Here is a 15,777-nt window from a genome sequence, read left to right as displayed (position 1 = left end):
GCAACGGCGGCAGGCGACCGGCTTTCTAGCCGTCGTCAACGCGGGGAACGTTGACGACGAATTAAGCAGGGCAGACGCCGTCAAATCATTCCCAGTAGCCAAGGGGCACCAATCCGGGAAAGCCGATCATAACACAACCCAACTACATGCTTCGAGCGGTAAAGTGTTAACACCGGAATAAAACTTGGCGGTCACGCTAGCTGAAAAGCTGAGACGATATTTTTGTTAAATTATAAATTGATGTTTTTTGTTGCACAAATAATCTGCTGCAATATTTTTATTGTTAGGCGGAAATGTAATCTAATGTAGTAATTTCAAAAGGGGGTGTCAATTTCAGAAATAGCCTAAGTGTTTTCTCGAAGATATGTAACGAAAGCTGTGAATACTTTGCATGACGTAGGCAGGTGTCGTCGGCGGGAGTCCTACAAAATATACGATAAACAAGTTCATTTATTATTGTTAGCAAGGAATGCCCACAATTATGTCTGGCTCTAGACAGCACTGGCCATTTGGAGCAAGCACAGACATGAATGCAGAGTAAGATATTCAACACTGCGCTGCTGTTAAAGTTCAGGAGAGACAACAAAACACCTTCATCCGTCACGGTAACTGAAAAGGTACAGGACACACAAAGCATCTGTAGTTCATGCACTACCAGAGAGCTAAACGTGTAGAAAGTACGGTCAAAGGCACTGCTGAAGGACGACCCGATCCATTCGGGAGTCGAACGCGGAAAATATAGAAACCTTAACGGAATGGAAATATATGAGCGCGTGAAGCATTAGTTGGCACGCAAAAACTATGCACATTCATATATGCCTACTTTTCTTACTCTAGAATGGACATGCGGCAAACAGCCTCTGCAAACATTTATCCAAGATTATCGAATTGTGCGACTTTTAGAGGAGATGGCACATGGAGGCTTGTGCTTGTGGTGAGGCTGCCACGGCCGCCGTGTCACGGCTATTCCCAAAATGCGCCCATTCTGATATAACTGACGATGTGCTAGAGGCAGCAGCATACGGCTGCAATATTTGCATTATTGGGGCCGTGGCGTTTCTTGTTGTGTGTAGCCTGAATGTCACTTTCGAAACAAGTTGCACTACATTGCGTGAGATTTTTCGTAAGAAACTCCTGTGGCATTTTTCTTTATTTACTGAACAGTGGGTGCCCTGGACTTGGTGGGCCAGACCGAGCGCATGGTGTCCCACATCCGCAATACGTTCATGAAAGTAATACTCAACTCCTCATGGGTCGGCTCGAAGTCTTTCGCAGGTGCAATCCAAAAGCTGGATGACATAGTGGTGAACGTGGGAAGTCCTGGACGGCGACTAGACGTCGCGTTCATCGAGAACCACTTCAGTCAGTATTCACCATATTTTACACTCTTCAATATGTGAAAGCAGATATCAGAACAGCAAGAGATTTTAGAATGTTCCTGCCAAGAGCTCACGAACGGTTTCAATGAAGCGGCCCTATTTAGGCAACTGAAAGGTGGGCGCGAAAAATTTCGGTGAAGTAGACCGTGAAAAAGGAATTAGTGACGCTCTTAATAACGTTTGCTGTCGGGCTAGTCGGTGCATAGCTGAACTTCAATTGATGGCGCAGTTGTTAAGACAGGAACGTAGAAGAAAAGTAAGACACGGACAAGCGCACGTGTCTTACGTGTCTTCTACGTTCCTGTCTTAACATTTGCACCATTAATTGAAGTGACGCTCTTGTTTCTGTTCCAAGCATGTCCGATGGAGCACTTCCGGTTTTTTAAATATTTGTACAGCTGTGAAACAGAACTGGGTATTTATTAAATACGTAATTCCTGTTGCGTATATAATTCCTTTACGCAGAATTAAATCTCTTCTATTCTGTAAACGATGTCGGATTCGCTTTGCCGGGAGGATATCTCAAATTGCAATTATGGATCCACAAAAAAATGGAGGTTAATGTGAGCGAGATATCTTAGTCTGAATTAGTACATCTCTGCCAAGCCTTTCTTTTTCCAAGTATACTCTTGTGGAAGCGGTTAGCTTTTACCATGATGGCGTCGTTTTTCACCATTAACTCGTTTAAAGGTGGGTTTCCTCATTTTTCTCCTGCCTGAAAAGTGTGTCATCTAATTGCGCCACCGTGAGGCGCGGAATCGCATGTTTACTCCCGCAGCTATGACTGCCTCATATTTCAAAACAACTCAACCAAAGGCGGCAGAGCGAATTTGGTGCGGAGGCTATGCAAAAGCACCGAACATTCATAACAGTTTTCTTCAAGACACGTCATAGGTTAATGCCATTTACGGAACCCACGATCACTGAAAGTTCATAGGTATCCCCAATCCACTTAGTCGTGTTTTGACTTTGTTGCTACATGCAAACGGTAGCGTAGGCTCTCCCACACCCATTCCGGCTTCTTTCTACAGCCGTGCTTTTTAGGCATACCAAAATTTAAGTGCACATGAAGTGTTCCCCAACAGGCAGAGGCAAATCTGCTGAACTGCCCGTGCGAGTGTTTTTCCTACACAAAGAAAGCCTATTCTAATAATGTGCCGAACTTTTGGTATTTTGTTGTTACGAGGATTGCGAATTCATCTTTGTCTGCGATCGTATTTTTATTCTGAAGCCTATCAGGGCTTGTTCTATGTCAAGTATTACGTATCAAGTGAATGAAATTAGAGTAAAAGCAAATTGTTTACTGCCTGCCGCAGGACCTCTCGGCGACGTACCAGTGGACCGGCTTTTTCCTTCGTGGATAAAGGCATTGTCCATATCCGCTCACTATGTTTGGAGCGACCAGGAGACTCCGCTGTACGACGAGGAAGAAGTTACGGCTCGTTACTTCAACAACTTCAATATTGTGATTATACCAACAGCCTTAATACACCAACCACTTATGTATCCCGACGGGCCCATAGCAATGAACTATGGGGGACTCGGAATGGTGAGTGCACACTCGTTAGTGACAGAAGTATCGAGTAACATTCTTCTTTCTTTCCTAAGCGCATCCAGTCAAGCACAGGCGGCTTTTTGAACATTTACAAAACGTCTTATGCAAACTAGAAATCGATAGTTCTGGTTCGACTTTACGGTTATATCAGATACATATCATATCGGAGCAAAACATTATTTCAGATAAGCTTTCAATAAACGTCATAATAATAATGAAAATAAGTGATTGAGTTTATTGAGATATTGCAAGAAGCTGGGATCATTGCGGCACCTGGCGGTGTGGATTTCAACCACGTGCTTCTGTCTACGTTGCCTCTGAGATCTACTTCGAGTACCGCTACCACAACCATACATAAACGATTAGGATTGCCTCCAGATTCTTTTTTTCATTGTCAAGTATCAAGGTTGCTCTACATCAGGGGAATTATTCATGTTGATAGTAGATTATTCAACACTGTAGGAGTGAAGCAGCAACAGAACACAGAATTGGAACCACTAAAGCAAGTGCGCCAAAACCGTTTTGAAATACAGCCTGTGAGAAGATTGACGACAATTTAAGATAAAATTGTCATCATAATACAAGGCCCCGCATTTGCGCAATACACGCCCGCAAACAACAACGTTCTTTTATTGCTTGAATATGACTGTGCTATAATGCACGTTGAGATGGGAATTTCAACGCTCCAACATAAGAAACTACTCTTTCTACCGTGAAACGCCAAGACAAACACAGGCAACCAATCAATCACTGCCATGATGGACAAGCCTGATGACACTAAAAAAATGGTCGATGTCGATTTCACTCAAGAGTTCAATATTTAACTTAGTTGATTAATTCCTTAAGGAAAAAAGCTGTATGCAAAGCGTTTCTTAAGGCGGGTGCGATATTCAATACTGTGGATTGTCTGAAACGAGCATTGTTTACCAGAGAACGACGCCAACCCAGTGTTTGGAAACTGAGATTTGTCTTCGTAACCATAAAAACTGGTTTCTAGGGCAGCACTGTTTGCGCTTAGCAACCTGGATTAGGCCAGTAGAGAAAAAGGTAACTGGTGCGTGACTTTTGATAAAGTGCCAAAATCAATAAATGCAAATAAACTAGGCAGACTGGCAAGTACAGAGCATGGGACGTTGGTGCGGGGGGGAGGGGAGGGGCAGAACACAGCGGGTATTCATGTTTACATGGCACGGTTGATGGAACTGGTGTTGACGGATGTCAAATTGGGAAACGACAAAAGTTTCGAAATGGCCACACACCCCGGTTGTACGCAACCGCAACAGCGTCCCACGCTGTGCGGAAATCCTGGACACAAGATGTGATGCAGATCAATGCGATGACTTGCTTCGACAACTTGCTGGAATTCCTGTAATAGTATTCAGGCCCTCTCCTTCTTCACCCCATGTCTTGAATAGCGTTGTTTTGTTTCTACTCTTCCACGACGTCCCTACGAGGGGCTAAAATGCCTGCTTGAGAGCATTTCTGGCCTCGTATGTTCTCCTAGTTCTGCACATTAAAGGGGCCCTGCAACACTTTTTGAGCAGGGCAAAAAAGCGCAGCCAACCGGTAGTCGAGGCTCCCAAGAACACGCGAGCCAAATATTATAGCGAAGCGAGGGGCCTGGAATTTACAATAAATTCTCAAAGCCAGCTGAAAATCGGTCCCTCTTCTCTCGACAAATGATGTATTAGTCCGCAATATATGACGCGATTGTCGGCACTTCCACCATTGGCTGATGTTATAATCACGATAACACCCTCATTATTACCTTCTTTGTTAATTTTGAGTTCAATAAGTAGATAATATGTATGTTTATATTGTGTTATGCCGTTAAAACACCGAACAAACATTAATATTAGCACTTCCGGTCTCACCGACAGCTCGTCTGCTCGTAGTTGCGTGGTTGCGTTTTCTTCACAATGTGCGGTGCCGAAATCGTGAATATTTCTGTAGTTTTGACCATCGCCGGTTGCCGTTGAGAGTGGCAGCCGTTCGAGTGTTGCCTCGTCAGCTGGAAACTGCATCGTCGGCACGTTCTCACGACCGACCGAAGCAGCGGTGCAGCATTTCTCCGATAACAATGCTGGCGCCGGCTAGTTTAGGATACCTGTGTTCACTGTATGGCCAGAGTCCCGTTCGCTGTCTGTTCAGTATGTCATCGAGCCGTACCTCGGCGTATCCTCCCCGTAGTATCACGTTCCCGAGAAACCGCGACACAGCAACCAAGCAGACTCGTATTTTCACGGTGGCTGCAGACAGCCGGGGGATGGGTCCGCGCCGGCCCGATGCCCCATGGTCCTTTCTTCTAGTGTTTAGTTATTTGTTGTCAGCCCGCACTCGCTGTGCGCCCGCATTCGAAGAGCAAACAGCATCGATGTACCGCCACTGGGAGAAGGGTGCACGCAGCTCTGCCGTGTTGAATACGATTCAAGCGCGAGCAGTGCGACGAGGTGGTGTATCGGAGTGTGGGTCGAAACCCATCTCAGCTGTAATTCGTTCCAAACGCGCACGCAGGTTTTCGTCCATGGTTGGCAGAGCGATGGAAACACTACGGCAGTTCGAGGTGCACACCCAACATTACCAAACCGACTCCCAGTTTTCAAGCACGCGCGATACACGCTGCGATGGGCTTCGCTCGACAACGACCACGCAAGCCGACCGGAAGTGGCGCCACAGATCACGTGGTTGCGCCGAGACGCCAGAGAGAAAAAAATGAAGAAACAAAAGTGCCGCCGGCACTGACGTAACTCTTCTGCGCCTCCTCGCACCTCCGCCCTCCCTCCCTTCACGCCCCGCGCAGCTTTCCGCGCGCTCGCGGCGTTGGGTCGAGAGAGAAAGCTGCGGAACGTGATCTCTATAATTTGGTAACACCACTTAGACTTGACGGATTCGAAAAATTTTTCCGGCATATGACTCGTGAAGAGTCATACGTCAGTAACGAGACTATTGCAATATAACTAAGAAAGGTGTTGCAGGGCCCCTTTAGGGCAACCATGCCGCGCAGCGCAAGTGGCAGTGACCTGGCGGCTCGGCGCGGCGTTCTGCCTAGATGCCTTGCTCCTTTCTACGTGGTGAAATTTCCGGAAAGGTAAAACAAACAGAACTGTGTGGGAGACCACCGCAGGTCTGCAGTTCCACCAAGTCAGCTTCGCTTGCCAAGCCAGAAGCTCCCGCCAGCATTCCGTCGACCACCTACTACGTCATGCGCCTCACCTCACGTATGCACACCGTCCTATATTCTCCAATTTCTACTGCGTCCCTACTGCTACCACCCCCGCAACTAGAAGAATCCGTAATGTGAAGGAACACAATTCCGGCACATTCGAAACATATAAAAAGCACAGAGTTATTGATAGCCAGTAATAAACATTTTGCTTCTGGCAAATGGGTGAAATCCTCATTGTCCACAGAGCTTTGGTAGCGCGCGGAAGGCAAAAGATGAAAAAGAGTCATTTGCGTTCACTTCACGCCTTTTAATACCGAGTATTGAAAGTGCGAATACACCAGAGATGCTTCTTGCCGGGTTGCTCAGGAGACGCCGACGATTTGTACATTGCAATCTTGCCATATATGCTTTCATGGTGCAGAACGTCTATGGGCGAAACTTCCCGAGTTGTACAGTACATCGGCGGTTGGATCATGTAGCATGTACCGCGATTCTCTTCTTTTACGCCACCGGAAGGCTCTTAGTATGCGCCCAAATTGTTCGTACGAGAACTGATTTAGCTTATCGTACCTCTCCTTAAGGTTAACAGCGCGAAAATAACACACGGCGGACAGAGAAAAGACGGGACAGTCCCGTCTTTTCCCTGTCCGCCATGTGTTATTTTCGTGCCGTTAACATTAAGTATGCACAACCAACTAGCCCAGTCGGCCACTTTTATAACGTACCTCTCCGTATATAGTTATTTACATACAATAAACACCTCCAATGGCACCATCACATTTTCACTACGTATTAGGCTTGAACCAATGTTACGACTTATTTTGCACTTCTTTACTGCTTCGTTACATGTGCAACGCACATATAGCAACTTCTTTATGACGGTGTGCAGGCTTTTAGGCGAGAGCTGCTCTTTTGCCAGAAAGACATATTAATCATCATAAGTCCTTTGATTTGTTCGAAAAAAAAAGCTCGATCGTGTTCTCTCTTACGCAATAATGCACAGAAGTGTAACCTAAGACGACGTCTGTTCAAAAACTGCTTAACTTGCTTCACTGGCGTGTCTGCGTCGTTCTTTGTTTTTATTGTGATGCACTTTTCGTTGCAGATAATAGCACACGAGATGATGCACTCTTTGGGCGTACGAGGCATAGAGGACGAACCATGGGCCACGAAGGAGTTTCTAAAAAACTACACTGAAAGAGTCCACTGCCTGCGGAAATCACATAAGTCTGTCGTGAGTAGACATGCGTAAATTTCACCACGCACACGCTGCTTATACACACACGCATACACACACTAGCACACACACACGCACATACACGCACACCCGCACACACAAGCACAAAAATTGCCTCAGAGTGCGGGCGTTTGAAAGCGAACGCTCCCCAGCATTAAATGCATGTAACACAAAGCATATCTAACTTCACAAGTATGGGCACCCTAGGTGTGCAATTCATACCAACACACATGTCCGGAGGCAGCTGTGTGTTCTGTATGCTGCGTGTCTGTAAAAGGAACTAGCCGATGATCCCGCGTCTTACAAAATGCCCTAGTGTTTAAAAACTATTGTCAGTAGAGAAGATCTTCCTGCTGGCCAAAGGACAGAAGAACCTTCCCCGAAAAGCTGCACGTGGAGCGTGCGTCTGGTGCCCTCACGAAGGAGATCCATGCCATACGCATGCGCGACATTTCACCGTTTTTTCTACACACCCTGCGCCTAAAGACACTTCGCGTAAAGACATGAGAGATGTCGGTGGCACTTAGTATTGCCAGTCACTCGTCTCTGCAGGACACACTCACCAGGTGGATGGCGCCATTCGTCGCAAGCCGCGGTGCTCCTTTCAATGTTGCGTAAGGTGTTGACCGATTTTAATGGTAGCGGTATATTATAAGAGTCATTGAACGGTAACATAGAAGATGTAAGTAGAGCGGGGGGGGGGGGGGGGAAGTGGATGCGATTCAACTACCGCAACCCCCACGGCCCCCTCTGGCTAGCCAATGGTAAAAACTCGCGCGTTAAAGGTAACACTAAGCGCGGCAGCCCACTGCTGTGGACAATCGCTATAGTTTTTCAGGGTATGTGCGTCTACTTGTTTGCTTGAGCCATATGGCAATTGATAACTGTTACATAGAATGCAAGTTTTGTTAGTACGATCAACCACAGACCTATGAATGTCTTCTGTTAAAAATGCCACATATTCATCTACGTCCTTATCTGATGCGTGTTGTCTTCAGAATGCCAACCAGGAAAATAATTTACACAATGATAGAACACAAATTTTGTTACTAGTCAATATGCACTTGCGTGATTCCTTCCAGGTATCCGCTAATTAGGATTTCAATTGCTTATTTGATACATGCTTTATCAAAGAGAATTAGAGGGCTTCATTTTTTCATGTAATGTCCAAAGCCAACACGGAGGCGTCCAGTCTGCAGATTCCGAAAAAAAAGCAGTTGCACCGCCGACTTGTGTAATCCATCCAAACTGAGCAACAGCGTATTACTGTCATGTTCAATGCCTGATCTCTGAACGTAATAAACACCGAGAAAAGAGAAACAACTAAACAAAGAAAACGCATCTAAAACTTGCAGGTCTTAATTGAACGGGAATTGAAATAAAGAGTTTGAAATTAATCAATAAAGTATTCATTGAATAATCAAAAGTCCAGCGCACCAGCCAATGTTTCTGAAAAATTGAACAAGTTGACGTCGGATTCCATCAATATAAATTCAGATATTGTGTTGTCAGCTGTCACAAACGATCGCGTTATAAAGCGCGCGCGAGGCCGCTTTCAAACTGCTACGAGACAGAACGGCGCGAATCGCGCGCCCAAGAAGCGCGAAAGACGAAAAACAAGCATCAAAAGACGCCGGCGCGCCGCATCCTCCTCACCCACTCGAGCCAGACGCCGTAAACACGATCGAACGCCTGGCAAGGCCTGGATCTTTCTAGAAGGAGAGGGTGACGCATCCGCGAGCGATGCCGTCGCGATTCGAACATACGAGAAAACTCTCGCCCTTTCCCCAGGCTTAGCTGTACTGCACGCAGAAGAAACATCCCGACGCTTCTAGAAACCGGGGAAGAAGGGATAAAAGCGTGCAAACGACGAGGCCAGTCAGTCAGTGCAGGCAGTGCAGTCAGTGAAGGGAGTCGGCAAGTCAGTGAGTGAAGGAATGGCCCGGTGATGGTGAAGTTACGCTAAGTGTGGCTCCGTTAGCCAAAGAAGACGTGTTTATGATGGTGTGCGGTCAATCGCTCGTGGATCTGGAAGAATCCGATGACGACGCCGTGTGAGCCGTGACAAGTCACGACGACGGTCGAGCTACGACGATCAACGCTGGAGCTGGCGTGAGTGTTTCCTTGAAGAGAAGCATTCGTTTACCGTCCAAGTATTGTGGACTGGATACGCCACTATCTATTCAGGACTTTAACGGTCATCGAATAGTTTAATGCATGTGATTGCATTGGTTGCGTGTGATCTGTTTGTTTAGCTCCCGTTGTGTAAACACCATCTGAGTTATATTGTGAAGTTGTAACTGGTACCAGCCGAGTGTGCACGTGTTTGTGTTATTTGTATTGCCTCAACCGAGAATATATTTCGTTTTCGTTTGTGTTATCGACTCTCGGCTCTGACTCGGTCTTTGGACCACAACCGGCGTTCGCTGGCGCGCCAAAGGACCAACTCTAAATTGTCCGCGCTTTCGTGGTGCGTTTTCGGAGGGCCTTGACGCCAGCCCTTAGAATCCGCCCGGCGATTGCCGTCCCGATTAACGGGATTAGGGACAATTATACTGGCGTCCGCGACACAGGACCTTTTGGTGCAAAAGTGTGTCCAAAGTAGGGAGAAAGAGCCTTGAGACGTTGATAGTGCTTGCGAACGATTTTTGTGTGTTGCACCGCGTTCTCGCTAACCTGTGTGCAGAGAGTGTTTGGTACTCGAAGTTAGGCAGATATTTTGTGCACGCGGCTAGGTTTTGTTGACGGGCATCATGGATCTTGAGAAGTTAGTTGCCCTTGGTGAGAAGATGGGTCTTTCTGGGGCCGAACTACGAAAGTGGGTGAGCCAAAAGGAAAAGGAGGCGCTTGAAAGAGAGAAGTTGGCGGTTGAAAGGGCCAAGGAAGAGAGAGCAGCAGAGCTGGAGAGAGTGAGGTTGGCAGCTGAGAGGGAGAAAGAAGAGCGAGAGGCGAAGGAGCGACAGTTGAAGGAAGAAAGAGAGGCGCAAGAGAGACAGATGCAAGCTGAGATGGCTGAGAGAGAAAGGCAACGGCAGCACGAATTGGAAATCGAACGGCTCCGTTTGCAGCAGCGCACAGAGACTCCCGTCCAGGCTAGAGTGGAGAGCAGCGAAAGGGAAGATCATAGCTTCCGTTTGAACCCAAGCAAACTGCTTGTGGCGTTTGATGAGAGGAAAGATGACCTTGATGCATACCTGCACAGGTTTGAGACGATAGCTAGAAGCCAAAATTGGCCGGAGCAGCAATGGGCAACAGCTTTGAGCACTTGTTTGAGTGGCGAAGCGCTCAGTGTGTACGGTAGGCTGACACCTACCGATGCAGCTAATTACACGAAAGTAAAAGCTGCTTTGCTGAAGCGATTTCGATTCACCGTGGAAGGCTTCCGAGATCGGTTCCGTACGGGAAGGCCAGCTGATGGCGAGACGGCAACGCAGTATGCCGCGCGGCTCAGCCATTATTTTGACAGGTGGATCGAACTTTCAGAGACGGCACAGGAGTACGGTGAACTTAGAGAGCTTTTAATCAGAGAGCAATTTCTCACCAGTTGCCACCCGAGCCTGTCGCTGTATCTGAAAGAGAGGAAAGCTAAATCGCTTGACGACATGCTTGAGTTGGCCGATCAATTCTTGGAAGCGCAAGGTGGCACGAATCTGGCCAAAGTAAAAAAGGAGGTTCCTACAGATTTGAAGAAATCGGCACCTGAAGAAAACAAGCGTGCACCGGAGAGTGTTCCGCGATGCTTTCTGTGTAACCGCGTGGGTCATCGCGCTAACAGCTGTCGGACCAACTTCTCACGCCCCAATGTGATGAAGTGTTTTAAATGTGGTCAGACTGGGCACAAAGCCGACGCATGTCGAAGCGATGTGAGCAAAGCCCACCAAGCAGCTTGTGCGTATGCCCCGCCAAAAGTGGAAACAGAAGCAGTCAAAGATGAATTAGCCGATGTGAAAAGCAGGAAGATAGATTTCATTGGTGCTGCGGTGACAACAGATACACAGAAAGAAATGCCGACAGTTAAGGGGAAAGTTGGTGGAAAGGAAGTCACAGTACTAAGAGATAGTGGGTGCACCACTGTTATCGTACGAAAGAGATTGGTCCGAGAGAGTGACTTCACAGGCAAAAACCAACCGGTTTGCCTGCTTGATAGTTCCATTCGAATGCTTCCCGAAGCCAAGATTGAAGTTGAGACCCCTTACTTCAGCGGGAGAGTTACTGCCCTGTGCATGGATAACCCCCTGTTTGACCTAATCGTGGGAAACATCGACGGAGCTCGAGGGCCATACGATCCTGAACGTTTGGGAGAAGCCCCGAAGATGGAGCCCTCGTCAGTTCGGGAACCGCGACAAAAAGGAAGCGCGGAAGGGAATCTCATGAAGGATGTCGCCCGAGCTCCAATTCATGCCGAGGCGTCAGAGAATGGCAACGATGGAACACCAACGGTCGCTGTACCGCCAGTGAAGACGCGCCGAGCAGGTGACATTGCAACTGAGCGACCACCATCATCTGCGGCTCAAAAGATGACGAAGGTGGTCCTCCAATCAAAACACCACGACGCGCAGAAGTCGGCGAAGCACCGCGAACGTTCTAACGAACGCGACCACGCCTTGCCGGTGTCGAATGTGTCGACGGCAGCAGAGACGCCCCCTCCGGCACCGTCAAATGGAACGGCTCGCAAGAAAAAGAAGAGAAACAAAAAGAGAGCGAGCGAGCACCGAAAGAAGGGGCGCAAGCGCGAGTCTGTTTGAACAGGACAGGGCGTTGGAATTGAAGTGTTTTGAGTTTGAATGTGTTGTGTTTATACCCTGCGGGAAGTGTGTATGGCCAGTAAGCCCAAGTGTTACTTGCGTTATTTTATGTGTACAATGCTATTGATATAATTGTATATGCATTATAATTGAAGAGCTTTGTTTTGAGCGTTCGCACTGTTTATATGAATTGTATGATGGCGTTTTGTACTTATGTACTTGGGTTTATATTTCGACATTGAAATGCCCTGTGAATTGTATTCAGAGTTCTATTATGAATGTGACGCGCATTGTGTGTGGACTGAGTTATGGACTCTGTATGTGGGACATTTTTGGATGTGTATGTGCGCGCTCGTTTGTGTTGTTTGAATATTATGTGATAATATTCTTGAAGTGGGGGGCAGTGTCACAAACGATCGCGTTATAAAGCGCGCGCGAGGCCGCTTTCAAACTGCTACGAGACAGAACGGCGCGAATCGCGCGCCCAAGAAGCGCGAAAGACGAAAAACAAGCATCAAAAGACGCCGGCGCGCCGCATCCTCCTCACCCACTCGAGCCAGACGCCGTAAACACGATCGAACGCCTGGCAAGGCCTGGATCTTTCTAGAAGGAGAGGGTGACGCATCCGCGAGCGATGCCGTCGCGATTCGAACATACGAGAAAACTCTCGCCCTTTCCCCAGGCTTAGCTGTACTGCACGCAGAAGAAACATCCCGACGCTTCTAGAAACCGGGGAAGAAGGGATAAAAGCGTGCAAACGACGAGGCCAGTCAGTCAGTGCAGGCAGTGCAGTCAGTGAAGGGAGTCGGCAAGTCAGTGAGTGAAGGAATGGCCCGGTGATGGTGAAGTTACGCTAAGTGTGGCTCCGTTAGCCAAAGAAGACGTGTTTATGATGGTGTGCGGTCAATCGCTCGTGGATCTGGAAGAATCCGATGACGACGCCGTGTGAGCCGTGACAAGTCACGACGACGGTCGAGCTACGACGATCAACGCTGGAGCTGGCGTGAGTGTTTCCTTGAAGAGAAGCATTCGTTTACCGTCCAAGTATTGTGGACTGGATACGCCACTATCTATTCAGGACTTTAACGGTCATCGAATAGTTTAATGCATGTGATTGCATTGGTTGCGTGTGATCTGTTTGTTTAGCTCCCGTTGTGTAAACACCATCTGAGTTATATTGTGAAGTTGTAACTGGTACCAGCCGAGTGTGCACGTGTTTGTGTTATTTGTATTGCCTCAACCGAGAATATATTTCGTTTTCGTTTGTGTTATCGACTCTCGGCTCTGACTCGGTCTTTGGACCACAACCGGCGTTCGCTGGCGCGCCAAAGGACCAACTCTAAATTGTCCGCGCTTTCGTGGTGCGTTTTCGGAGGGCCTTGACGCCAGCCCTTAGAATCCGCCCGGCGATTGCCGTCCCGATTAACGGGATTAGGGACATCAGCAATATTTTCTATACACGGTGTTTCAAGAAATGTGTCCAAAATCCTCAAAAATCAGGGAAATGCGATATTTGCTCGATGCTTTCACAATTATTCCTTCTGTAGCCACAGGCAGCTTATAATATATAAAGACATCGTGTAGGAGCGTAATTAAGAAAGTTAAATTATGAAGTATTTAATTAGTGAAGAAGCGATATTTGCTCGATGCTTTCACAATTATTTCTTCTGTAGCCGCAGGCATCTTATAATGTATAAAGACATCGTGTAGGACAGTAATTAAGAAAGTTAAATTAATGAAGTTTTTAATTAGTGGAGTTAGGCGGTATGTCAGATGAGAGTATTGAAGTTCTTCATTCGAAGAACCCATTGCAGCATAGACATTTTGAAAAAGCGGCCTCTAGTAATAATTGCGAAGTAATGAAGTTCACGGAAATTCAGCGGCGAAACCGAAACCTAAATGCGGAAGAGCGCAACAGCCATATTACTCTGAGACTTCCAGAATGAGTTAGCGTCGTTATATTAACCATCAGCCGACTTCGTTCTGTGGGTGTGTGGCCCGCGCTTGCAGTTATAGCACGCGTGGCACTCATACGTAAACGAACGCGAAGGAACTGCACCTTTGTAATCTACTAACTCAACTAGTTAAAACGTTCACTAATTGGACTTTCTTAAATATTGTTCCAAATAAACCATCTTAATACCTGCCACTACACAAAAAGCTGTTGGGAAGGCAGCGAGCAAATATCGCATTTTCCAGATTTTTGAGGATTTTGCACACATTTCATGAAACACTTGGCATATTCTCTGTCATCGACAACTATCTTTGCGAATAAATGTGAAGACATTGTTTTATGGAAAGATGTCACTCAATGACTGTCGCTTCCCAAATAAATGTGCATCTGCGGTTTGAAAGCAACTGCGTGTGAAAAAAATTGTAAGTTTGTGCTGACATTGGTAACAAAAGATATCATGAATTTTGCACTGAAGAGATTGCGAACGAAAGAAGCACTGCATGAAGAGACAGCGATAGCATGTAGCAGTCAAGCTTCTTACGCCAGTCTCACGGTATTAGCGTAGATTACACGTCTGCAATAAATAGGAATACAACCGCACGCAAATTTTCTAATTTTATCTCACTAGGCAAAGTTTGGTCTGCCGGAAGAACTATTGAGCAAGTGCCCCGTTACTTCCGTAAATCAACTCTGTAAGCCTGTTGTATGATCTTAGTAGTTTCACTCAAAACCGCATTTGCGTAAGCCATGTAGTTCATAGCATGGCCGTCGTTTGCAGCTCTCCTTAAGTCGCCGCCAGGAGGCGCTGGATGACACGCTGGACTCTGAAAACCTTGCCGACTTGGTGGGAACCAGTGTTGCGTACAAGGCCTTTACCTCGCTGGTCCCAGAAGACGTGGGCTACACTCTACCTGGCCTGGACATGTCAGCGGAGCAGCTGTTCTTCGTCATGAACTGCGCGAAATGGTGCAGCCAGTACAGCGTGCCCGGAAAGCGATACGCACCATTCCGCTCGCGATGCATAGTCCCACTGATGAACATGGACGAATTCGCGAGCGCCTTTCGCTGCGCACTAGGGACACCCATGAATCCGCCCGGGAAGTGCTTTTTTTGGTAGTAAAGAGCACACCGCGCTTTGCGTTTTTACCATCTCTTAGTCATGTTCATCGACGCTTTCCTTTTAGACAAAATACGAACGGTTTGATGGAAAATGCAATAGAGAAGGTTCGCTCTATTCCGGCAGATTGAGCTTTTTCGAGAAAATGGTCTTACAGAGAATTATCTGTGAGAACAAGCATTTGGAATTAGGCCGATGACAATAGTCGAACCAGCATATATCGAACTCAAAAAAGGGGGAATTCGTTCGATATATCATGGAATTCTACATAGGACTAATAAATAACTTACTGTATTGTCGGTGCGAATTTCGGTGTGCAAGTTGGCTTCACGCCAAAATGCGGGAATTTCGTATTTCTTTATAGTTTTATTTTTCCGCGTTTTGTGCTTACGGGTGCGGGTTATATACAGGGTTGGGTTATAAGCGAGAAAAATGCGGTGTAGCTGCAAATAGTGCGTCAACGTCTTCATGTGCAGCTGTGCGTACGCTTTGGGCGCCGGAAGTCTATAGTAATCATTGGCAATAGTGTTGGCCTTCTTTCTAGATAACAGGCGCAGCGCGCTTCTTGGGTTCCTATACGCAGCGGCGACGTCAGACTTATTTTAACCCTTGAGTGTCAAAGAG

At 47.0% G+C, this 15,777-nt stretch overlaps 1 protein-coding gene across 1 annotated transcript; it reads left to right on the top strand.

Annotated features, from left to right (window-relative positions):
* The first annotated feature begins 915 nt into the window (after nt 1-915).
* LOC119389108 (neprilysin-1-like) lies at nt 916-15,162 on the top strand. Its single transcript, XM_049415408.1, has 5 exons — nt 916-934; nt 1,165-1,362; nt 2,696-2,928; nt 7,206-7,334; nt 14,815-15,162. Exons 1-5 carry the CDS (start codon nt 916-918, stop codon nt 15,151-15,153), a joined length of 918 nt encoding a protein of 305 aa, XP_049271365.1. The 3' UTR covers nt 15,154-15,162.
* The last annotated feature ends 615 nt before the right edge of the window (nt 15,163-15,777 follow it).

The sequence above is a fragment of the Rhipicephalus sanguineus genome, chromosome 4 (assembly GCF_013339695.2).
Source record: "Rhipicephalus sanguineus isolate Rsan-2018 chromosome 4, BIME_Rsan_1.4, whole genome shotgun sequence".
Taxonomy (NCBI): Eukaryota; Metazoa; Arthropoda; class Arachnida; order Ixodida; family Ixodidae; genus Rhipicephalus; species Rhipicephalus sanguineus.
Note: the sequence above shows the minus strand (reverse complement) of the source record. Positions and strands in the feature narration are given on the sequence as shown.

What these genes read in the sequence shown, in the direction of transcription:
- LOC119389108 (XM_049415408.1), top strand. An exon ending in ACTATGGGGGACTCGGAATG is followed by an intron (nt 2,929 to 7,205) that starts GTGAGTGCACAC and finishes TTTTCGTTGCAG; the next exon opens with ATAATAGCACACGAGATGAT. An exon ending in GGAAATCACATAAGTCTGTC is followed by an intron (nt 7,335 to 14,814) that starts GTGAGTAGACAT and finishes CGTCGTTTGCAG; the next exon opens with CTCTCCTTAAGTCGCCGCCA.